This window comes from Pseudophryne corroboree, chromosome 3 (assembly GCF_028390025.1).
Source record: "Pseudophryne corroboree isolate aPseCor3 chromosome 3, aPseCor3.hap2, whole genome shotgun sequence".
Taxonomy (NCBI): Eukaryota; Metazoa; Chordata; class Amphibia; order Anura; family Myobatrachidae; genus Pseudophryne; species Pseudophryne corroboree.
Window position 1 is genome coordinate 585,759,975 of NC_086446.1, and position 25,473 is coordinate 585,785,447.

General features: G+C 41.1%; 1 protein-coding gene across 4 annotated transcripts in view; it reads right to left on the bottom strand.

Annotated features, from left to right (window-relative positions):
- Positions 1-1,337: 1,337 nt before the first annotated feature.
- Positions 1,338-25,473, bottom strand: part of ADAMTS14 (ADAM metallopeptidase with thrombospondin type 1 motif 14) — a 363,846-nt gene continuing 339,710 nt past the window's right edge. For all 4 annotated transcript variants that reach the window (XM_063961436.1, XM_063961435.1, XM_063961437.1 and 1 more), the window contains exons 21-22: positions 17,684-17,794; positions 1,338-8,480 (exon numbers count right to left, since the gene is read on the bottom strand). In XM_063961436.1, coding sequence (XP_063817506.1) covers positions 7,912-8,480; positions 17,684-17,794 — 680 coding nt within the window. In that variant the 3' untranslated portion in view covers positions 1,338-7,911. The remainder of the gene's footprint in view (positions 8,481-17,683; positions 17,795-25,473) is intronic.

Sequence of the window (25,473 nt, forward strand, 5' to 3'; positions counted from 1 at the left end):
GAAAGCGCTGGGACATCCAAGAAGGGATAGCAGTGAGACAGTTGGAGATATGAGTGAGGAGAGCGGGGCAGAGGTCTGGGGAGGCAGAATAGAGAGAGAGAAAAGGAGAGGACCAAGAACAGAACATTGGGGGACACCCACAGTTAGTGGAAGTAGAACAGTCAGAGAGGTAGGAAGACAGCCAAGAAAGGACAGTATCAAGCAGACCAATGGAGTGAAGGAATTGCAGAAGGCGAGGGTGCTCCACAGTGTCAAAAGCAGCAGAGAGGTCAAGAAGAATATGCAGAGATAGTGCCCCTTAGATTTGGTAGCATGGGGGTAAAGGTAACACTGTACTGAGATAGGATTGCGAAATTGTTAAGTAAAGCAGACAATGTTCCCATTGTTAAAGATCCCTTGTCTTATCTCTTGGGACCACCAGTTGCAACATTGGATACAATTACCAACAAATTAACGGCTCAAATAATGAATGCAGCCAGGTGCCTAGTTGCATTACACTGTAAACACCTGGAGGCTCCTCCTCTTCGCTTAGTTATCAAGAAAATTTGGTATCTGGCAAGTATGGAGAAGATAACTGCATATCTTAATAATATTTTGAATTCCTGCAGATTTGAAACCTGTGGTACCTCTTTCAAAATCCCTCACCTCGCTCCTATACGCCATGTGGACTGTCAGCCCTACTGTTCTGACTGTCTAATTGTGCTTTTGAGCACTCTTCTAAAGGCCCATATTCACGGGCCGATGTGGGAGAGATGTGTGCTGAGCGAACTGCTCAGCACACATCTCTTCCCCCGCTCAGCACAGTGGGTGAAATGAGCGACCTGCTAGATTGGCCAATCTAGCACCAGCGATAGCGATGCGCCGGGCCGCATATCGCTATCGCTGTGGCGGGTACACATGGAGCAATCATGCTTAAAATATAAGCAATCTAGTCAGATTGCTTAGATTATCGCTACGTGAGTACCCCACTTTAGTCTTATGTCATATTTGCTTCCTCTTACAATTCTGCCCCTCCTGCTGTGGTCATGATCAGTGTGGTTGATATCATCCCTGACAGGGGTCTATACTGCATCTTCTTTGAGGCACCTCTTCAGCAGGTCCCCATCCCCTTTCCCTCCTATTTTCCCTCTCTTTTCTCTTTTATTACTATTTGTAACATAGCTATCTTTAATCTGTTTTTTTTTTTTTTTGCACTGTGTTATCATATTGTGTATGTTTGCCTAGTGCTGTAACTGATATTGTTTTCTTCTTTTTTTGCACTTCAAAATATAAATAAACCTATGTCATTCCCAAAGACATAGTAACACAAAGTAAATGAATACGGAAAAGACACAATATTTACATATCACAACACTTTACTAATTCTTTATTTGGGATGATTGAGAGATGTGCCAGAGATGAGGTGTATCCACTTCCAATAGCAATAATACAAATATAACATAATTATAGCATCAATCGTTTTACAGACAACAATCAAATTATTCGTATGATTTTTTTTTGTTTTTCGTAAAAAATAAAAAAAGGAAAAAAGAAAGCTTTTTACATGGTTAAGGTTAAAAAAAAACCATCAAAATCAATAAATATCACAACTTAAAAACTCTGAATCTTGTATGTACAAAACTATACAATTGATAACACTGGACATGGCTAATGCACAGGAATGAGTAATATGGTAAAGAGCAGTAAGGCAGATTAAGATTCCTTATTGTTTAATTCAGCATCTTCGTTGATATGCAGCTACAAATATGACATTAGCTTCAATATTGGAAAGAGAGAACCCACATGACAATTACAGATAACCGAGATATTATATACAAGACTCAATGGTTATAAAAGCACAACTTACAGTTATTATGCAGAAAAATAGATTGCTACAATCTAGACCAAATCATTGCACCAAACAGTATTTCTTAAAATGTACCAGTGTCCTATCAAAGTTTATAGCACATATTTATGTTTAACACCTGAGAGCTTATGCCATACACCCAGAGGTGTAAATACAGGAGACAATGGAAGGCAGCCACCTCCGGGCGCCAGCCCTGAAGGGGCACACTGACCTCCTCCATTGCTCCAGGTTCTGCTTTATGTGCCGCAGAGCAGGAATAAGACCATGCAGATAACCCGGGCTGGGCCTCTCTAATAAGCCCGGACCCAGATAAGAAGTACCCCCTCTTCTTGGCAGCCCTGAAGAGAGTGTGTTTGGGTGCTGCTGTGAACATAGCTGGGCACCAACAACCTTCTCGCCTCTGGGCTCCTTACGACCCTGCACACACCCAAATAAATATGTGTAACAAAAAGATTGGTTTCATCCAGGATCACACTTATTACAGAAATAAGGACGCAGTTATAACAAATGTGAAATTAAAAGGAAACAATACACTGAATAAATCTGAATACTTTTTTATTTGGAGCCATACAGATAGGTTTAGGTCACCATTAATGGGACAAGTCTTCAGTAAAGGAAATGACCATTCCTGGGATACCAGCATCCATTTAATTATCATTTAGGATAACCTCCACCAGTTACAAATAAGGACCTTATTGTAAATCTATATTGAATAGCGCTTGTATGCTTGTTTTTGAATCTTTGGTTTACAATCCGCTGAAGAAACAATTTTTTTCCTGATATAATGGGTGTCTTTTATAACAGGTATAGCATGAGTAATGGTCATTCCAAGGGTATTTCATCCATGAGAGATGGCATTGTAGAACCTTTGACCATAGGCCAAGCTAGTACACTCATGTACAGACTTCTAGGCACTGACTGTGTCTCCTTTTACACATTACAAATATTAAATACATTTTTTGAAATGACTATTTAAATTCTACTTTCACTTTCATATTTGTGAATAACCCACTCAGGAGAAAGTGGGTATTTATTTAGTGGATGCATGTCATTCATATGACTGGTAGGCTAGATAATTGTTTTTTTACACTGTAAGCTGTGTACAGACTCCAATCAGTATACCAGCCCAAGCACACCAGGAACTTCAGCCTGTACAAACACTGGGGTTTGTCCCAATAAAAATTTTTGAGTGCCATTAATGACTGCAATGTTTTTGGGGGGTTTTTCCAATATATTAAAGTTTTGTTTTTTCGCTTGTTTTTTTTTACTATTAATTTAGCATTTACCATAACAACTGTAAATAAAAAAATTTGTGGCATACCAGCATCTGCAGACTTTATTTGGTGGGCACTTAAACTTATAGGAACCATGTATTAACTTTGAGAAGTTAAATTAATGTTTCTTAATTATTATTTTTTTACCACAGCCTAATACATTTACTATTAATAGCAACCAAACCTCAACTACAGTATATAAAAAAAGTGAAGTCATAGTAGGTGGCAATTCCATTCATATTTGTGAATAATACACTTGGTAGACTGGGAGGGTATTACAGATGTGTCCTCCTACATCCTTGCTGCAGTCACGTCAAACATCCCTTCTAGTCACACCATGCCGTGGCTTGACTCGGTAGCGCCAAGTGTCTTTATGTGCGACTTTTTCCATTTAAATGTGTCTAAGGCATTGCTATGCGAATAGGATGCACAAGCAGCTTATACGATATGCAGCCTATACTCTGTGTGCGACCGTGGCTGTATCTACATACGAAATGCTACGTTACAGTGTTTTCCTAGAAAAAATGTAACGCAGCATTTCGTATGCAGATACAGCCGCTGTCGCACACAGAATATAGGCATGCCGCATATGATTTTAATCAGCAAAGTCTGCTTGTGCGTCCTATTCACAGAGTGATGTGAATAAGATGCATTTTGGGCAAAAAAAGACACCGGACGCTAGCAGAGTTGCACAGGACCTGTCAGCTCACTCATACCAGGCATCTCCCGCTACGTGGCGTACTGAGGCAAGATGTATGAGGACAGATCTGTACGCCTTGTCAAAAAGGCCCACTTCACAGTATGAGAACCACTGATTTATATCAATAACCAATGCTTCTGCTTACACAATGCAAAGTATTGCTTCAGATTGGTCTATACTTGTCTATTAACAATTTTAATGTTGCTTTAGATGGAAAGGCTTTGTTATACATTGCTTTGGTTGCCACAATTTACAGGAGCTCTGTTTTAGTGATTACTTTAAAACTAAATACTAACACCTGAGGAAATAAGTGAGAATTAAATGTGTATTTTAACTATATAGGACAAGATAGATAAAACATAGGAGGGGATTCAAGTTGGACTTACTACAGGGTTTTAACTCCTGGGTTAAGTGCCTGGAGCTATTCAGTTATTTATGTGGTAAGGCTGTGACTACGTGCAATAAACAATAGCTCCTGGGTACTTCAAGTACCTGCGGCTAATTGAATTCCCCTTTAAAGTTGATATTTTTTCAAAATATATACAGCCATGAACAAATCATAACATTTTAGGAAACTTCATATTTTCGACTTCAGGATCACAAAACAATTCTGGAGTATTTCAGGTCACACTTACCTATTTCTCTGTCTTCTTTATATATATAGTACTAGCTCCAACTAGATTTATACAAAAGATACATCTCAATCAGCAATAGCGCTCAATAACAATTGTAAATGTCAGCGCTTGACATAGAACTGCATTCCTCTGGTGGAAAAAATATTTCTACATTCAAGTGAAAGATACCCAGATACTGAATAATGGTACAAATAAAAGTACATATAAAAAAAGAGTATATTTTAAGTATTGGTTTTTTTCTTCTATCTAATACAGGTGGAGTATCCGATATCCGAAATGCTGGTGATACAAAGCATTTCTGGTATGTTTTTTTTTTTCTCCAGATTTTGGAACACCTAGTAGGTAGCAGCTCGGTCGGGGGAGCGGAGATGGCTACAGCGGGAGAGGGAGATAGTCCAGAGGGGGGTGGGGGGGGGGGGTGGAGTGCAGGTTGGAATTAAGCCAAAGTCCCCAGTGTCTGCTGCCAATCAGAATGGCTGCCAAGCCACACCCATGCCAGTCATATGTTATAGATCAGATGACGTCAGGTCATGTCATGACGTCTGGTCATGTGTCATGGCTGCACGAAAACTACAGTTTTCTGGAATATTTTGGATTTTAGAATATATGGGTAAAGGAGACTCAACCTATAATTTATCCAAAAGCTGTAGAAAACAGAGAAGGGAAAGGGAAACTTAGGCACTCTAAAACATAAGTAACCATAACAAGATATGCATCAACTACTCCCTGTACGTGTATTGCATAAAAAATATCCCACAGCCTGAAGAGTTTTATTTCAAGGTATCCAACTCATGACATCAAATATATTTTGAGTGCATCTACAGTTATGTGTAAAAGTCCATCCTGAGACATCATTAGCTAGCACCCTAGTATATCTAATTAATAAGCCAGAGGTAGTGTGTAGGTGTAGGACCCTGTGTAACATAATGAGCTGAACTAACAAACACAACACAAGTTAACATACATAACCTGTAGTAAGATAACACCAACTAGTTCATTCAAGCCTGGTAACTAGTTATCTGCAATACCTAAATATAGCTGCTGTAGTGACTGTATAGATGTCTATTTCAGCTAAAATAAAAGACTAGGATTCACCTCAAAAAATGTTTATATTTAGAGTAGCCACTGCCCAAGGTAAGAGTAGAAGACCCAGTTTACAGCTGGGTACATACAGTTATGTGTAAGCGGCAGTCGGTCTTCCAAAGATTGGAAGAGTGTGTACAGTGACACAATCCTGTTAGCAGATACAGATTGGAGAGGTGTGTATGCCTAGATTGGATGTTGTATCTATGACCTAGGTCTCCAGCAGAATTCTGTCAACAGTCTGGTCTGGAGTTGGATATCTGGAGGATTGGACAAGTGTGTACCCAGCTTTAGGTAAAGGTCAGCTGCTCTATCAGGACACAATCAACTGGCAAGCAAGCACTAGGCGGTGGTGGCAACAACCTTTCTGCTGCTTCACAAGGAGCCATTGGTCCCAATAGAGAACAGAACCAGCGTGGACTACTCATGCAGCCCACATACAGTAGCTTAGCATTTGGCTAGCTGGTCAAGCCGGTGAGAAGACATCGCCATCCAAGCAAAGACTTACATGCAATCAACATAGTATAAATGCACTACACTCATTTTAATGTCAGATATAGTAGGAAGGGAATCAAAGAGGGCAAATTACCGAGGTGAAGTGTATGTCAGTTGCCCACCACTGACATAGAGGTACACACAACTGACTTCTTCAGTTGACAGTATTTTAATTATTGTGTCCCACTTGCATCTGCTTTATGTGTCCCCAAATTTTAATGAAATAAGTCTGGCACAGATACTTTCTTGAACATTCACAACAATTGGTTTAAATGTGAATTCAATGAACCTGATTATAGTTTTGCAGTAACATAGATATTTCAGATTCACAGATACAAAAACAAAATAATGTATGACACGGCTCCTCCATCTAAAGTACAGTAACGACTGACCATGTCAGTGAGGTCATGGGAAGCAAAGCATAGCATTCACATATCTAGTTCCCAATAAGCATTAAGATAAAAAAACCTGCCTGGTTATGCTAAAAGGTGAAAGTATCACTGAAGAAATGTGCTATGTAGCAGATGGGATCAACCCAATGCCTCCCGGTCAACAGAGAACGAGCTACAGGTGAAAGGTACATTAAGTGACAGTGACAAGCTCTTACAGTTTAAAGTGTACCGGAGGCAGCTATCATATGGGAATTACTGCCATTATGGGGGTGTGAGGCACCAAATGGCCTCATACACTGTGCATGACTGATGAGTGCACTTTACAAATTTAAACTATATAAGAAAACATATGTACATTTTACAGGTAAAATTATTGCTATTCCTTTTTATCTACATATAGGGGGATATCGTAATTGCTGATACAAGAATCCACATTTGCGTCTTGTGTGCTGCCTAACAAAGATTCTAAGCCTTATACTGCCACATATATGACAGTGCTGCAAGATGTACCTGATCATTATATCATAAAACACGGCGGCTGTTGCTGTGGAATAACAAAACTTAACCCATTGTGGCCATTGTAAGGCTTACTGGAAATGAAAGCATTGATTGCTGGGATAGAGGATGCAGGGACATATAGAACTGGCCTTAGTACCACATTCTTACACACTACCAGTGAAAATGGTTGACATTTAATTGATAATAGGTGTAACTTCTGTTTAAAAGGAATTAGAAACACAAAAACGGAGAGGTTTCTTGTGAAGGTTATCGTAGTTTCTTCAATGGAAATGCTGGCTATGTAACAATGGTTCCCTCAAACTGTTATTTGAAAGTTTATCTAGTAGCAGCAACAGATGGTATACGTTTATGCAGTTACGTAAGGCCACCGATAAGTAGGGTTAATTAAAATAGTACAACTAAATCAACTGAATATATGAAACCCAAGGTATACTGTATATTAGCAGAGAATAAGCATCATATTTTGTTACCATAAGAAAAAGGCTTGCAGAGCTTTTTAAAACCAAAATATTTCACTGCAGCTCACTGCAACATCCTCAGCATCACTGAGGTACAGAAAACAGATTGAAATATAGCACCATGTACATGTAGAACCTAATATAACTGAAGACAGCACCATCTTCCAAGCTCTCTGTAGCCCAGAAAAAAAATGAAGAAAAGGCACTCAAGAACTGAGTTAATATGCATGGAAATACTTCCCATTTCTTCTGTTCTCAACCCAGTTGGTAGCACCTTTATGACAATATAACGTGCATTCGCGCTGCATTGTGAGGTAACAATACTGGGCATGTCAATTTAAGGCCCAAAGGTTTCATCATTACTTTAGAATTCAAATCTGGTGTCATTTTTAAATGACTGGAAAAGTGCTGCAGGCAAAACTCAGAAAAAAAGCCTTTACTAGTTTTACTTCAAAATAGTCTATTCCCGCTGACGCTGCTCTGGTCCTCCTTGATTTGTATACTGATGCTCATGTAAAAACTGAGGTGCTTTGTACATCGGAACCAGTGTGCACTTCTTCAATACCTTCCCTTCTTCGTCTGATCACATCAGAGAATGACAATGCACTGATCCTGCTTTGCTTGCTGACTAAAGTTTTATTGAACGATGTGCTAGGATTCTCCACAGGTCCCCTGTGACTCTCTGATAGTTGCTGCTTTCCAACTTCTGTCGCTGAGGTATTATTTCCTGACACTTGCAAGGCTGAAATTTCCGCTGTAGTATTGTTGGCTACTAAGCTCTGTGGCACTCCTAGGGCAGGCACTGGAGCATCCAAGGGACTGTTAAGTGATGAAGATTCAGTCAAGACACTCACAAGGGTTGGGACGAGGGTTACTGATGGGATGTTGCTTGGCAACACTGCACCTTCAGGTGCTCGGAGCCCTGATGCTGCCTGCTCTGAACTTGGAGTTATGCTGGTAGGAACTGTCTTTTTGCCACATGATTCACAACACAACTTGTTGTATCCAGGTATGGAGCAGTAGCGAGCTAAAACTTCCATCTGACAAAATATGGACTTGTCTCCTTGGCATGAGTCTTCTGTGGAAGAAAGAAATCAAATAATTGTTTGGTTATACCGTTAATTTTATCTATGTACAATCAAAGAAAGAATTGCAGCTTCCTTCACATAAACTTTTTATAAGCCATTATGGATACAGTGCACACATATACTGAGACTATTTCACTCATTCCTATCACATACACACACATACTTACTAGAGTTCATTTTATCAGAAGTAAATGAACCTACCAGTTTGAACTGCGGGAGGAAAACTGGAGACAGCACAAAGAGAACAACACACATTTAACAGCCTGCTAGATGCAGGCACAAGAATGGATTAGGTTTTCCTTTTAAATTACTTGTGGAATGGCACCTGTGTATACTTGTTGCAGACTAATACATAAGGCCCTATATCTTTAAGTGGATAACATTGGTCATTGTATGAAATAGCATTGCAGCTTGTTATTGTCTCTCCTTGGTCGTGTCCTTACACTACCTACTCTTTCACACTTGGACGTTTGCCTTATTACGCCACCCAAAATGATTTCTAAATGGCACAACTACTATCAGCCAGCAGAATTTACATAATAACACCATACGCGCTATGTTATGGGTGAACACTTTTATAACAAAAACTTTTCGTTCACTTGTCTATTAGGAAAATAAGGAGACAATTAGGCCATCTATATTTTAAGTTTCAGATTTATTTGTGAAGTGCCATTGGCCAGGCATATTTGTGAACTGACAAAGAAAATAGCCCCCTACTGACCACTGCAATCTACCTTGTATATGAGTCAGTGTGAAAAATATGGCCTACTGACCAAAGACCTATTAGAAATGGATGGGTCTCATGTGCAAGATGTCTGTGGGCTCCCGGCTCCCTTCTCCCTTTGCTCAGGGCCTTCTTAATGTACTGGCACACTGGACAACTACCTAGGGCCCCAAGATTCTAAGGGGCTTTCAGCAGATGCCCCCTGGCCTGGTGCCTCCAGCTGCTCTGACTGCGAATTACACACAGTCAGAGCTGCCATGTAGCATTCTCTGCCTGCCAATCCACCAATCAAAATGCAGCATTTTCTATCTGCCTCTCATTCTGCAGCCAAATGGTGAATGGCTGTCAACCTGCTGATTGGGAGATGTCTGGAGCTATCCACCAATCAGAGTGCTGAAGCATGTGGAGAGAGGGTGTCGGACTGGAGGAGGGGTAAATTAAGATTTTTTTTTCTTTTATTCTCGTGGATGGGTGGGTAGGGGCCCCAGTACATTGCTTGCCCAGGGCCTACAATGCTGCTAAGACTCATACACAGAATATCACGAATACTCTGGCAATGTGGCAGAGTTTTCTGCACACGCGCATATTAACTGTGGAAATATTTCTAAACAAAGCACAAGAACAATGAGACGGATGGAAGGCAGGACGGACAGGGGGTAAGTTAACTAAATGCAAAGGGCACAGCTTGTACCCCTTCTGGGAAACAGCCATCACAGATTTAAAAAGAGTAATTAGCTTTTGCATTCCATTATGCCAGGCCTGGCCAACCTGTGGCTCTCCAGCTGTTGTAAAACTACAAGTCCCATCATGCCTTGCCACAGTTTTGCTATTAGGGAATGCTAAAACTGTGGCAGGGCATGCTGGGATGTGTAGTTTCACTACATCTGGAGAGCCACAGGTTGGCCAGGTCTGCATTATGCCATTCGGTTGTAAATCCCTCTATTCAATCTGTACAGAAAGGTAATTGGTTAATAATTAATTTAGTGATTTGACCTATTGATGCCAGTATTGCATTTGTGCTAGTATTCATCTCTGGAAACTTAAACTAGGCAAAAATATCCAACTCCAGAGACTAATAAAATGTCTAAACATCAAAACATAGCTAAAAATATACAGTGCATCCGGAAAGTATTCACACCGCTTCACTTTTTCAACATTTTGTTATGTTACAGCCTTATTCCAAAATTGAAAAAATATTTTTTTTTCTCTGAACTTGGAGTTATGCTGGTAGGAACTGTCTTTTTGCCGCATGATTCACAACACAACTTCTTGTATCCAGGTATGGAGCAGTAGCGAGCTAAAACTTCCATCTGACAAATAAAATGTCTAAACATCAAAACATAGCTAAAAATATACCGTGCATCTGGAAAGTATTCACACCACTTCACTTTTTCCACATTTTGTTATGTTACAGCCTTATTATGGAATAAATTATTTTTTTCCTTCAACATTCGACACACAATACAGCATAATAACAACGTGAAAAAAGTTTTTTTGAGATTTTTGCAAATTTATTAAAAATAAAAAAACTAAGAAATCACATGTACATAAGTATTCACAGCCTTTGCCATACAGCTCAAAATTGAGCTCAGGTGCATCCTCTTTCCATTGATCATCCTTGAGATATTCCTACAGCTTCATTGGAGTCCACCTGTGGTAAATTCAGTTGATTGGACATGATTTGGAAAGGCACACACCTGTCTATATAAGGTCCCACACTTGACAGTGCATGTCTGAGAACAAACCAAGCATGAAGTCAAAGGAATTGCCTGTAGACATCCGAGACAGGATTGTCTCGAGGAACAAATCTGGGCAATGGTACAGAAAAATATCTGCTGCTTTGAAGGTCCCAATGAGCACAGTGGCCTCCATCATCCATAAATGGAAGATTTTCGTAATCACCAGGACTCCTCCTAGAGCTGGCCAGCCTTCTAAACTGAATGGTCAGGGGAGAAGGGCCCTAGTCAGGGAGGTGACCAAGAACACTGTCAGAGCTACAGCATGCCTCTGTGGAGAGAGGAGAACCTTCCAGAAGGACAACCATCTCTGAAGCAATCCACCAATCAGGCCTGTATGGTAGAGTGGCCAGATGGAAGCCACTCATTAATAAAAAGCACATGGCAGCCCACCTGGACTTTGCCAAAATACACCTGAAGGACTCTCAGACCATTAGAAACAAAATTCTCTGGTCTGATGAGACAAAGATTGAACTCTTTGGCGTGAATGCCAGGCGTCATGTTTGGAGGAAACCAGGCACTGCTCAACACCAGGCCAATACCATCCCTACAGTGAAGCATGGTGGTGGCTGCATCATGCTGTGGGGATTTTTTTCAGCGGCAGGAACTGGGAGACTATTCACGATAGAGGGAAAGATGAATGCAGCAATGTACAGAGACATCCTGGATGAAAACCTGCTAAAGAGTGTTCAGACTGGGGCGACAGTTTATATTTCAGCAGGACAACGACCCTTAGCACACAGCCAAGATATCAAAGGAGTGGTTTCAGGACAACTCTGTGAATGTCCTTGAATGGCCCAGCCATAGCCCAGATTTGAATCCGATTGAACATCTCTGGAGAGATCTGAAAATGGCTGTGCACCGACGCTTCCCATCCAACCTGATGGAGCTTGAGAGGTGCTGCAAAGAGGAATGGGTGAAACTGGCCAAAGATAGGTGTGCCAAGCTTGCGTCATCATATTCAAAAATACTTGAGGCTGTAATTGCTGCCAAAGGTACATCAACAACGTATTGAGCAAAGGCTGTGAATACTTATGCACATGTGATTTCTTAGTTTTTCTTAGTTTTTTTATTTTTAATAAATTTGCAAAAATCTCAAAAAACTTTTTTCATGTTGTCATTATGGGGTATTATTATATTTTGGAATAAGGCTGTAACATAACAACACGTGGAAAAAGTGAAGCGCTGTGAATACTTTCCGGATGCACTGTACAGGAGAATGAAACTGCAGGAGAACAAGCAGAGAAAGTATAGGCATAACTATTAATTATATTAATGCCACATGGCACTAGCAACGGCATTAGGTATTACAAAGTATAATACTGTAAACATCTTCTTATCATTTATACAAACTGTAAAAATAATCACAGATGAAACAGCACTTTATTTCAAATGAAATTTCAAATGCCCATATTAGCATATAGTCACAATTGCGTACGCAAAAAGATAGAGACAGCAGTAGGAAGAACAACCACATCAGAATTAGGCCTTGTGTAAGTGTGTGTATGTGTGTTTCTACTGTCTGTGTGTGTGTGTATTGGAACCGCCTCCTGCTCTGTCACAGATCTATCCCCGCTGCTACACTAACAACTATAAAAAAAATAAAAAAAGTCCCCAAAATAACAGATTTTTGTTGAAGATCCCATTATTTCAATAATAGCTATTTAAACTTGATTTTACAACTAGTTGGCTGGTTGCTCCTACACGGGCAGAAACAGGTTTGCTTTTTCCCAACTAATTGTTCTAGTGTATGGGAACAGCAGTGTCTGCCTACTTTTATCACCATCCACTTGCCCATCACTGCTAGGCTACCCCCGTAATCTCCAGGAACCATAATGCTGGGGGTGATGTTGCGGAAGCCGGGAGGAGAAAATGGGGAAGCTACGGCAGTCCATCACTGCTGCTTACTGTATAGTGGAAGTATCTCACACTTATGCTTCCCACTAACATATTATTGTATTTAATTTACAGGAGCAGCACTTTATATGAAAATTATTTTGATCAGATTAAATACTGTATTTCTATAATTCTTTACTGTTGCACTCATACAGATATTATTAATGCCACATGTCAGTGCTTGATTTTTTTCAGTGATACCAGGACTGGTTGGCTCATTATCTATTCACTGCAAAAATTGTAATTGTTTCATCAATAATATTAGCTTCTATTCAGTGCAGAAAAATTCAGCCATAAAATAGACAATTGAAAGATTAACAGTCCTCATAATGGGGGTCATTCCAAGTTGATCGCTCACTAACTAGTTTTAGCAGCCGTGCAAACGCTATGCCACCGCCCACTGGGATTTTAGCGTAGCAGAAGTGCGAACGGCTGTATCGCAGAGCTGCTAAAAACATTTTTTGTGTAGTTTCAGAGTAGCTCAAAACCTACTCAGCGCTTGCGATCACTTCAGACTATTCAGTTCCGGATTTGACGTCACAAACCCGCCCAGCGATCGCCCAGCCACTCCTGCGTTTTTCCTAGCACATCTGCGTTTTTCTGCACACTCCCTGAAAACAGTCAGTTGCCATCCAGAAACGCCCACTTCATGTCAATCACTCTGTGGCAAACAGTGCAACTGAAATGCATCGCTAGACCCTGTGCAAAACTACATAGTTTGTTGTGCCCGTACGTCACGCGTGCGCATTGCACCGCATACGCATGCGCAGAACTGCCAATTTTTAGCCTGATCGCTGCGCTGCGAACAAATTCAGCTAGCGATCAACTCAGAATGACCCCCAATGACAATTATATCTGCATGTATTAAGTTCCATGATATGAACAACTAATCGACTTTAAATTGCAACACAGAGGGTCAGGTTGCTACAAATGATTTGCATTTTACAATTTCAACAGATACAGTACATGTAACTTTGATGAGATATACTGGTGTGTGAGGTAGAGCATTTGTTTTACTTTTATCTCTCACTTGCAGTTTACTACATAGACTAGGAATTAGATCACTATGTACTTTTACCCCACTTGTATTAAAATAAATAAAAAACGTATTCAAAACATGCAGCAGTAGGCAGTCACTGTCTCTCTACAGGCCCGTATTCACGGGCAGATGTGGCCAGAGATGTGTGCTGGGCGAACCGCTCAGCACACATCTCTCCCCCCGCTCAGCACAGCAATAAATTGAATCATTTTGTTTTCATCTCTGCCTTGTGGCTACTTATCAGATTGTTCACTGTGAAATTCTACGGTTTAAATGACCAAATAATGGTTAACCGTATATCTTTAAGGACCTAGCGCCAGTGGCACTCCCCTCTTTTTGTTTGTTCACATGTTATTATTATTCCCACATTTGTAAATATGTGTGTTTATGGAGCCTTACAAATAAAAGCTGGTTATGGATCAATGGGTCAACAGTCAGAAGGTCAGCAATGTATAGGTCGAAACCAAGTGGTCGACATAGTTTAAAGGTCAACATGGTCAGCATGGAAATGGTCGACACATGAAAAGGTAGTCATGGTTTTTAATGTTTTTTCAGTGTCAATATGTTCCTTCCAGCACGTAGACCACCAATAAATGCACCGCGTCGCTTCGCTCACCATGCTTCGGGCAAAGTAGTGCCTCGCTCCGCTCCACTGCGATTGGCACAGGTTACCATTCCCAATTGTAGTCCACATGGATAGTAAAGCATAAAAAGTGTTTAAAATGGGGGAAAAACTCCCCAAAACTCATGTCGACCTTTCACGTGTCGACCATTGCCATGACGTCATTTTGACCATGTCGACCATAAGCATGTCAACCATTTGGTGTCAACCTATTGCTTGTCGACCTTTTCACTGTTGACCTATCATCCAGATACCATAAAAGCTAATCATGATAATACACAAGAAATTTGAAATACTGTCGTACACCACAAGCGCTAAGGTAAGTAGAATATCACCATAACATCCCTTTTGAGTTGCATGGAAGGTTCTTAGGTCGAAATTGTGTCTCCAGTTCTAATCAATTGTATGTAAGGTCTCCAAACATAGTTGACATGAAAGACAGGATAACAAAAAACAACCAATGTGTGGTAAATGTTGTCAACACTTAAGCAATAGAAAAAGAAATCAGACTCCTCTATAAAACTAAGGTGGATCCAAAGCGTACCCCACTCACACTCTAAAGAGGAGGCATTAATCGCATCACGGTTTCTTTATGTGGTTAACCTTTCAATTTCTTGTAACACCCAGTGTGATGAATAGGGAATTCAGCCCAACACCTCAATCGTTTGTTGTGGATTCCCAATGGAGGCAGATGATGCGTACCCCAACACTCACACTCAAACGGTTGATGTAAAACACATAAAGGTATCTTTCTCTCCTAGGGGATAATAGTAGTCTGTAATGGCGTACCACAACTCACAGTTTGGACTGCTGTACACCTCCTATCAAGGTATCTTTAGGTCCTGGACAGGGATTTCAGTTTGTGGTTTTAGCTTTGTTCATGGAAACTCCCAATGTGCATCATATGAAAAAAGAAAACAAGCAAACCAATGTGTAGTAGGTTTTGCTAATCTTAAATGCAATGTGTAAATAAATCTCTGAGGCAGATAGGTTCAATGCGTACCCCACTCACATATAAAATGGGGGTTCTAAATATATAGCGGTATCTTTGGGGAAGTTCTATTTGATGGTGCAGTAAATACTGGACTCAATAAACCACAGATGTGTTTCCACTAGAAGGTAATTGTGTGCGTACCCCAACACTCACACTCGGGGAGCAGATAAAAAGCCCATAAAGGTATCTTTAACCATGTAGTTATCCGCAAACCCAAAAATTGAAAAAAATATTGGCACTCACAATGGAGTAAGAAGGAAGGTTTCCGAATATTTATTTAACAATACACGGGGAAAAAAAATTTGAGGAAAGTGTATGAAAAAGATCATACAGCATTACATGGACCAAACCATAAAAGTGGCAAAGAGAAATAAAATCCTCCTTTTTAAATAAAACCAAAATTAAAAAAATAGATAAAATCCAGATGGTATGCTACTCACACTCCTTTTTGTCAAATACACTTTCCTCAAATTTTTTTTTTCCCCGTGTATTGTTAAATAAATATTCGTAAACCTTCCTTCTTACTCCATTGTGAGTGCCAATATTTTTTTCAATTTTTGGGTTTGCGGATAACTACATGGTCCGAACTACAAGCCATATTTCCCACCTGGAACCTAAAGATACCTTGATGGGAGATACACAGCACATCGAATTGTGAGTTGGGGTACGCCATATTGATTGATCACCCCCACTTTGAGAAGTTAAAGATACCTTTATGGGCTTTTTATCTGCTCCCCGAGTGTGAGTGTTGGGGTACGCACACAATTACCTTCTAGTGTAAACACATCTGTGGTTTATTGAGTCCAGTATTTACTGCACCATCAAATAGAACTTCCCCAAAGATACCGCTATATATTTAGAACCCCCATTTTATATGTGAGTGGGGTACGCATTGAACCTATCTGCCTCAGAGATTTATTTACACATTGCATTTAAGATTAGCAAAACCTACTACACATTGGTTTGCTTGTTTTCTTTTTTCATATGATGCACATTGGGAGTTTCCATGAACAAAGCTAAAACCACAAACTGAAATCCCTGTCCAGGACCTAAAGATACCTTGAGAGGAGGTGTACAGCAGTCCACACTGTGAGTTGTGGTACGCCATTACAGACTACTATTATCCCCTAAGGAGAGAAAGATACCTTTATGTGTTTTACATCAACCGTTTGAGTGTGAGTGTTGGGGTACGCATCATCTGCCTCCATTGGGAATCCACAACAAACGATTGAGGTGTTGGGCTGAATTCCCTATTCATCACACTGGGTGTTATAAGAAATTGAAAGGTTAACCACATAAAGAAACCGTGATGCGATTAATGCCTCCTCTTTAGAGTGTGAGTGGGGTACGCTTTGGATCCACCTTAGTTTTATAGAGGAGTCTGATTTCTTTTTCTATTGCTTAAGTGTTGACAACATTTACCACACATTGGTTGTTTTTTGTTATCCTGTCTTTCATGTCAACTATGTTTGGAGACCTTACATACAATTGATTAGAACTGGAGACACAATTTCGACCTAAGAACCTTCCATGCAACTCAAAAGGGATGTTATGGTGATATTCTACTTACCTTAGCGCTTGTGGTGTACGACAGTATTTCAAATTTCTTGTGTTTTGTCTGTTTATTTAAATGTGGTGACATTTAATTCGAAATCTGTTACATCTGAGCTGCACAGCGCCAGTTTGAACCACCCCCTACATCTTTGTTTCTAATCATGATAATGTTTAAAGTTATAGTACTCACACTGATAAAATACTGTAACTAAAATTTCAACCATCTGCAATACAGTGCTTGTTCTGGTCACATATTCACTGTTTATCCCTTTAAGTGTGATACGTTGCTTTAACGCTCACCCCATATACTGTGATATTGCAGACAATAGCAGAACATTGGCCTGCTGTGCCACTGTGAGGCCCAAAAATAATTGTACTGCCTGATAAAAATCTTAACTAAATTGTTTGGAGTATTATTGTGCATGTTAGAAAATGCAGACAGAGTATGACCACGAGTGACATGCTCCTTCAAACAGATATAGAGGTGTAAGTTCCATCTGATAATCAGCAGTTGTCTCATGCATGATAATCTATTTACCTCACAAATTCTGTCTCATCGCCAACACCACTACAGTACATTGTATATCAAGTTCAAGTGCAGGTGTGTTGGGTTCCATACTGTACTTACTTGATATTTTGTTGACAGGATTTTTAGGGGAATTTTGTGGTGGAATCCATGGTGATTTTGAAGTACTGAAGTCACTAGTTTCTGCCTGTTGTGCAAGTCCTGGTGATTTTCCTAAAAAAGGAATAATACATATGTTAGACTTTATGTCTCCGGCTGAACATAAATTGATTGTTGGGTGCAAAAATCAGCCCCATAGCAGGCCTCACACTTTCCTGCAGATAAATGTATCAGGAAATTTGAAGTATCATGAAAATGATGAGTATCACACTGAGCCTACTGATAAGGAGCAAGTGCATTGCAAAAAGCAATCTCATACAGACTAATATATGCAACTATTTCTGTGTAAGCAATGTGGGAGCTAATTTTGTTCAACGCGGCACCAGGCCCAAAGTCATCACTTTAAAGCCTTAGAACTATATTTACGAAACAGGAGCTTTTTTAATCCGCCACTTCACGCCAGATTTGAGGTGACAATGTAATGCAGCACTAACATTAATGGTAAAGCATGGCTGCTTTGTAAATATAGCCTTTACTCCCCTTTTTCCCAGAATTCATTTATGTCTCATGAGGTGGGACACTGGGATTGTTTTTTTTTTTATAACAGCCCATATTAGTACATTTTAATTATTTATTACAGTGGTATCATCTGTGCGCATAAAGGCCCCCATACACAGATCCGATTTTACCTGTTTTCATCCGATTCCCACAGATCGGGCCGATATATTGGATGAAAACAGGCCAAATCAGATGTGTTTGATAGCCGATCTGATGCGTTCCCGTGTGCATCGGATCAGAGCGTGGAGATCATATGTGCAGCACATATGATCTATCGGAATCGGATGCATCAGTGACACATCGTGGGTGCTTTTTAGCACCCGCGATGTATCACATCTGATTAGGGCCGTAGGTGTGTGCTAGCGGGCTGCACTGCTGGCACACACCTATAGTCTGCAGATCGGGGAAAGCGGCAGGCAGGAGAGGCGCTCTCCCCGCTTTGCACTTCCGTGACCCCACCAATCCTTTCCCCGCCAGAGAGAGAGGCTGCGGTAGTGACAGAAGGCAGGAGATTTCAAAACTCCTATTCCAATGAATCAGCGGCCGCCCAATCAGTTGAATAGGCATTTTGAAATCTGCCTCCTGCAGCTACCGCAGCCTGTTACCCGCAGGTAGCTCCTTGGGAGTCCTTTACATGTGACAAATCGCATGCAATTTATTGCATGTAAAAAATGGCACATCAAGTGCCAAATCGTATGAAGCCCTCCCAGGGAGCGGACCTGTGTATGGGGACCTTTACAGTTCTCTTCCTTCTTTTACATACATCTCTTTCCGCAACAGACGTCACTATGAAAGTATACGCCAACACTTGATAACTTGCACCTTGTAACATGCAGCTCCAACGCACTAAACATCTGTTGAGTATTATTTAAATATGTCACGCTAAGTATATGTACATGTAAATGTATCATCAGCTATAGTGACACTCTACCTGGATATTTAACATTGTGACTATTTATAGGAGATAATCTTTCAAATATATTTGCATGAACACAATGGGGGTCATTCAGGTGCAGTTGTATCTGCGCTATCATGCGCAAAGTAACGATGATCAGTACTTTGCACATGTGCAGGACCTGCTCTGCACGTATGTGAACGGGTCCTAAGATGTTGGAGGCAGGATGGCGGCAGACTGTCATTGATTGTTGCGCTTACCCCCCCTCCCGTGGTATTCCGCGGCCTGGATACCAGTGTCGGCATGCTGGAGACCGCCGGTCATGCATACCCAACCCCTAGATTAGGCAAACACTCATATTCACATAGATACAGAGATTTTTTTTAAATTTGTTGAGTAGTGTATTCTGTGATAACGATATTATTCATATGGAATATTTAAATGACAGTGTTCATTTCTAGCATGAAAGCACTGCTAATACAGTGCATCCGGAAAGTATTCACAGCGCTTCACTTTTTCCACATTTTGTTATGTTACAACCTTATTTCAAAATGGAATAAATTCACTTTTGTCCTCCAAATTCTACACACAATACACCATAATGACAATTTGAAAAAAAGTTTTTATTTTTTTATTTTTAGCTAATTTATTAAAAATACAAAAACTAAGAAATCACATGTACATAAGTATTCACAGCCTTTGCCATGAAGCATAAAATTGAGCTCAGGTGCATCCTGTTTCCACTGATCATCCTTGAGATGTTCCTACAGGTAATTGGAGTCCACCTGTGGTAAATTCAGTTGATTGGACATGATTTGGAAAGGCACACACCTGTCTATATAAGGTCCCACAGTTGACAGTGCATGAAGTCAAAGGAATTGTCTGTAGACCTCTGAGACAGGATTGTCTCGAGAAACAAATCTGGGCAAAGGTACAGAAAAATATCTGCTGCTTTGAAGGTCCCAATGAGCACAGTGGCCTCCATCATTTGTAAATGGAAGAAGTTCGGAACCACCAGGCAGAGCCGGCCCTAGCCAATATGATGCCCTAGGCAAGATTTTGGCTGTTGCCCCCTAGCACCACCGCTGGTTCCGCCTCTGACCTTGCACCTCTTTCTCAGCACCATCAACCCATAGCAGTCTTTATTTTGGGGTTTGTACCCCCTATATTTTAAATAGGAACAGTTCGCACATTTGGCGCGCAGCCCAAAAAGGGTTGTGTTTTTGCTGGCAAGGGGCATGGCCACACAATAATTATTAATGCATTTTTACATGACACACATAATGCTGCTTACACATATTCCGAACACTACTGCACAACCAACCCACTCACATGCACACAGCACTCACACTTCCACTAACACTGTGACCTCTGCCTCTGCTTGAATACAGATGTGTCCTCATAAATCTTGCCTCAATGCTAACGTCGGGCACACCTTTTTTTATGAAAATGCATCTTATTTGCACTGCTATGTGGCTAGGATGCACAAGCAGCTTCTGCGGATTAAAATTATATGCAGCATGCCTATATACTGTGTGAGTGTGTGGCTGTATCTGCATATGAAATGCTACACACAGAATGTAGGCATGCCACATATCATTTTAATCAGCAGAAGATGCTGATGCCCCTAGGCATACCAGATGCCCTAGGCAATTGCCTACTTTGCCTATGCCTATGGCCGGCTCTGCCACCAGGACTCCTCCTAAAGCTGGCCGGCCATCTAAACTATGCGATTGGGGGAGAAGGGCCCTAGTCAGGGAGGTGACCAACAACCCAATGGTCGCTCTGTTAGAGCTACAGGATTCCTCTGTGGAGAGAGAAGAACCTCCCAGAAGGACAACCATCTCTGCAGCAATCCACTAATCAGGCCTGTATGGTAGAGTAGCCAGATGGAAGCCACTCCTTAGTAAAAAGCACATAGCAGCCCGCCTGGAGTTTGCCAAAATGCACCTGAAGGACTCTCAGACCATGAGAAACAAATTTCTCTGGTCTGATTGGTGTGATTGCCAGGCGTCATGTTTGGAGGAAACCAGGCACCACTCATCGCCAGGCCAATACCATCCCTACAGTGAAGCATGGTGGTGGTAGCATCATGCTGTGGGGATGTTTTCAGTGGCAGGAATTGGGAGACTAGTCTGGATAGAGGGAAAGATGAATGCAGCAATGTACAGAGACATCCTGGATGAAAACCTACTCCAGAGCGCTCTTGACCTCAGACTACGGTTCATCTTTCAGCAGGACAACAACCCTAAACACACAGCCAAAATATCAAAGGAGTGGCTTCAGAACAACTCTGTGAATGTCCTTGAGTGGCCCAGCCAGAGCCCAGACTTGAATCCTATTGAACATCTCTGGAGAAAACTGAAAATTGCTGTGCAAAGACGCTTCCAATCCAACCTGATGGAGCTTGAGAGGTGCTGCAAAGAGGAATGGGCAAAACTGCCCAAAGATAGGTGTGCCAAGCTTGTGGCATCATATTCAAAAAGACTTGAGGTTGTAATTGCTGCCAAAGGTGCATCAACAAGGTATTGAGCAAAGGTTGTAAATACTTATGTACATGTGATTTCTTAGGTTTTTATTTTTTATTAATTTGCAAAAATCTTAAAAAAAACTTTTTTCACATTGTCATTATGAGGTACTGTGTGTAGAATTTTGAGGGAAAAATGGATTTATTCCATCTTGGAATAAGACTAACATAACAAAATGTGAAAAAAGTGAAGCGCTGTGAATACATTCCGGATGCACTGCATATAAAATGGCGAGAATTTGATATAAATATCCTATATGCAGTTACAGCTGTTCCCATAGAGCCTACAAATAACTCATATAGAGACACCAAATAGGTAGACGTGTAAAAAGTATAGTACGGCCTTATTATATACTTATATAAACTAGAGATGTGCACTTGAAATTTTTCGGGTTTTGTGTTTTGGTTTTGGGTTCGGTTCCGCGGCCGTGTTTTGGGTTCGACCGCGTTTTGGCAAAACCTCACCAAATTTTTTTTGTCGGATTCGGGTGTGTTTTGGATTCGGGTGTTTTTTTTTAAAAACACTAAAAAACAGCTTAAATCATAGAATTTGGGGGTCATTTTGATCCCAAAGTATTATTAATCAAACAAGCAAGAAAGAAAAGTTGCAGCGCATATAGATTAGAATTAATAAGATTCTATTTATTAAAACACATATAAGAATAAAAATATATATATTTAAACAAACTGTGCAATTTATACCACCGGCCGGTCAGTACATTTTTACAATAATTAATGCATGCATATATCAAATGTAGCATAAATTGTAACAAATTGCTTCCTCTCTGTTCAATCACTTTAAGCAATAAAATTATAATATAATCTGATATATCTGATAATTATACAGACTGGGTAATGCGCTCAGAAGTTTTTCCTTTGAGATTTATATATCAGTCATTTTTGGTGAAGAAGATAATGATGGTAAGATATATTTCTCACTTCAGGTGCGGGTAATTATGCTGTGAATAACTGCAACCTGTAATTGAGCCGGTGCTCTCACTGAAAATGTGTCTGGCCAGACGTAAATACAATGCGGTCTCACCACTCCTGTGCGTGGGTACTTTCACCTGGAATGTCCTCCCGGCTGCTGGTGCTCTCAACCTTTTATTGTGCAGTCATCTCTGGGGGATCGTATAAGCGGTGAAGAATTCCAATCGCATCTTAATGGAGTGTAGGATTTTGCTGAAAAGACCTCCGGACAGCAGTATAACTGTCCGGAGGTCTTTTCAGCAAAATCCTACACTCCATTAAGATGCGATTGGAATTCTTCACCGCTTATACGATCCCCCAGAGATGACTGCACAATAAAAGGTTGAGAGCACCAGCAGCCGGGAGGACATTCCAGGTGAAAGTACCCACGCACAGGAGTGGTGAGACCGCATTGTATTTACGTCTGGCCAGACACATTTTCAGTGAGAGCACCGGCTCAATTACAGGTTGCAGTTATTCACAGCATAATTACCCGCACCTGAAGTGAGAAATATATCTTACCATCATTATCTTCTTCACCAAAAATGACTGATATATAAATCTCAAAGGAAAAACTTCTGAGCGCATTACCCAGTCTGTATAATTATCAGATATATCAGATTATATTATAATTTTATTGCTTAAAGTGATTGAACAGAGAGGAAGCAATTTGTTACAATTTATGCTACATTTGATATATGCATGCATTAATTATTGTAAAAATGTACTGACCGGCCGGTGGTATAAATTGCACAGTTTGTTTAAATATATATATTTTTATTCTTATATGTGTTTTAATAAATAGAATCTTATTAATTCTAATCTATATGCGCTGCAACTTTTCTTTCTTGCTTGTTTGATTTTTAATCTAATAGGGGTGAGTAGCCCTATGTTGCTGGCAGCATATTGATTAGGAGTGACAGAGCGCCAGATTCAGTATTTTGTTGTTTGGTCAAAGTATTATTAACCTCAAAAACCATAATTTCCACTCATTTTCAGTCTATTCTGAATACCTCACACCTCACAATAATATTTTTAGTCCTAAAATTTGCACCTAGGTCGCTGGATGACTAAGCTAAGCGACCCTAGTGGCCGACACAAACACCGTGCCCATCTAGGAGTGGCACTGCAGTGTCACGCAGGATGGCCCTTCCAAAAAACACTCCCCAAACAGCACATGACGCAAAGAAAAAAAGAGGCGCAATGAGGTAGCTGTGTGAGTAAGATAAGCGACCCTAGTGGCCGACACAAACACCGGGCCCATCTAGGAGTGGCACTGCAGTGTCACGCAGGATGGCCCTTCCAAAAAACCCTCCCCAAACAGCACATGACGCAAAGAAAAAAAGAGGCGCAATGAGGTAGCTGTGTGAGTAAGATAAGCGACCCTAGTGGCCGACACAAACACCGGGCCCATCTAGGAGTGTCACTGCAGTGTCACGCAGGATGGCCCTTCCAAAAAACACTCCCCAAACAGCACATGACGCAAAGAAAAAAAGAGGCGCAATGAGGTAGCTGTGTGAGTAAGATAAGCGACCCTAGTGGCCGACACAAACACCGGGCCCATCTAGGAGTGGCACTGCAGTGTCACGCAGGATGGCCCTTCCAAAAAACCCTCCCCAAACAGCACATGACGCAAAGAAAAAAAGAGGCGCAATGAGGTAGCTGTGTGAGTAAGATAAGCGACCCTAGTGGCCGACACAAACACCGTGCCCATCTAGGAGTGGCACTGCAGTGTCACGCAGGATGGCCCTTCCAAAAAACACTCCCCAAACAGCACATGACGCAAAGAAAAAAAGAGGCGCAATGAGGTAGCTGTGTGAGTAAGATAAGCGACCCTAGTGGCCGACACAAACACCGGGCCCATCTAGGAGTGGCACTGCAGTGTCACGCAGGATGGCCCTTCCAAAAAACCCTCCCCAAACAGCACATGACGCAAAGAAAAAAAGAGGCGCAATGAGGTAGCTGTGTGAGTAAGATAAGCGACCCTAGTGGCCGACACAAACACCGTGCCCATCTAGGAGTGGCACTGCAGTGTCACGCAGGATGGCCCTTCCAAAAAACCCTCCCCAAACAGCACATGACGCAAAGAAAAAAAGAGGCGCAATGAGGTAGCTGTGTGAGTAAGATAAGCGACCCTAGTGGCCGACACAAACACCGGGCCCATCTAGGAGTGGCACTGCAGTGTCACGCAGGATGGCCCTTCCAAAAAACATTCCACAAACAGCACATGACGCAAAGAAAAATTAAAGAAAAAAGAGGTGCAAGATGGAATTGTCCTTGGGCCCTCCCACCCACCCTTATGTTGTATAAACAGGACATGCACACTTTAACCAACCCATCATTTCAGTGACAGGGTCTGCCACACGACTGTGACTGAAATGACGGGTTGGTTTGGACCCCCACCAAAAAAGAAGCAATTAATCTTTCCTTGCACAAACTGGCTCTACAGAGGCAAGATGTCCACCTCATCATCATCCTCCGATATATCACCGTGTACATCCCCCTCCTCACAGATTATCAATTCGTCCCCACTGGAATCCACCATCTCAGCTCCCTGTGTACTTTGTGGAGGCAATTGCTGCTGGTCAATGTCTCCACGGAGGAATTGATTATAATTCATTTTAATGAACATCATCTTCTCCACATTTTCTGGATTTAACCTCGTACGCCGATTGCTGACAAGGTGAGCGGCGGCACTAAACACTCTTTCGGAGTACACACTTGTGGGAGGGCAACTTGGGTAGAATAAAGCCAGTTTGTGCAAGGGCCTCCAAATTGCCTCTTTTTCCTGCCAGTATAAGTACGGACTGTGTGACGTGCCTACTTGGATGCGGTCACTCATAT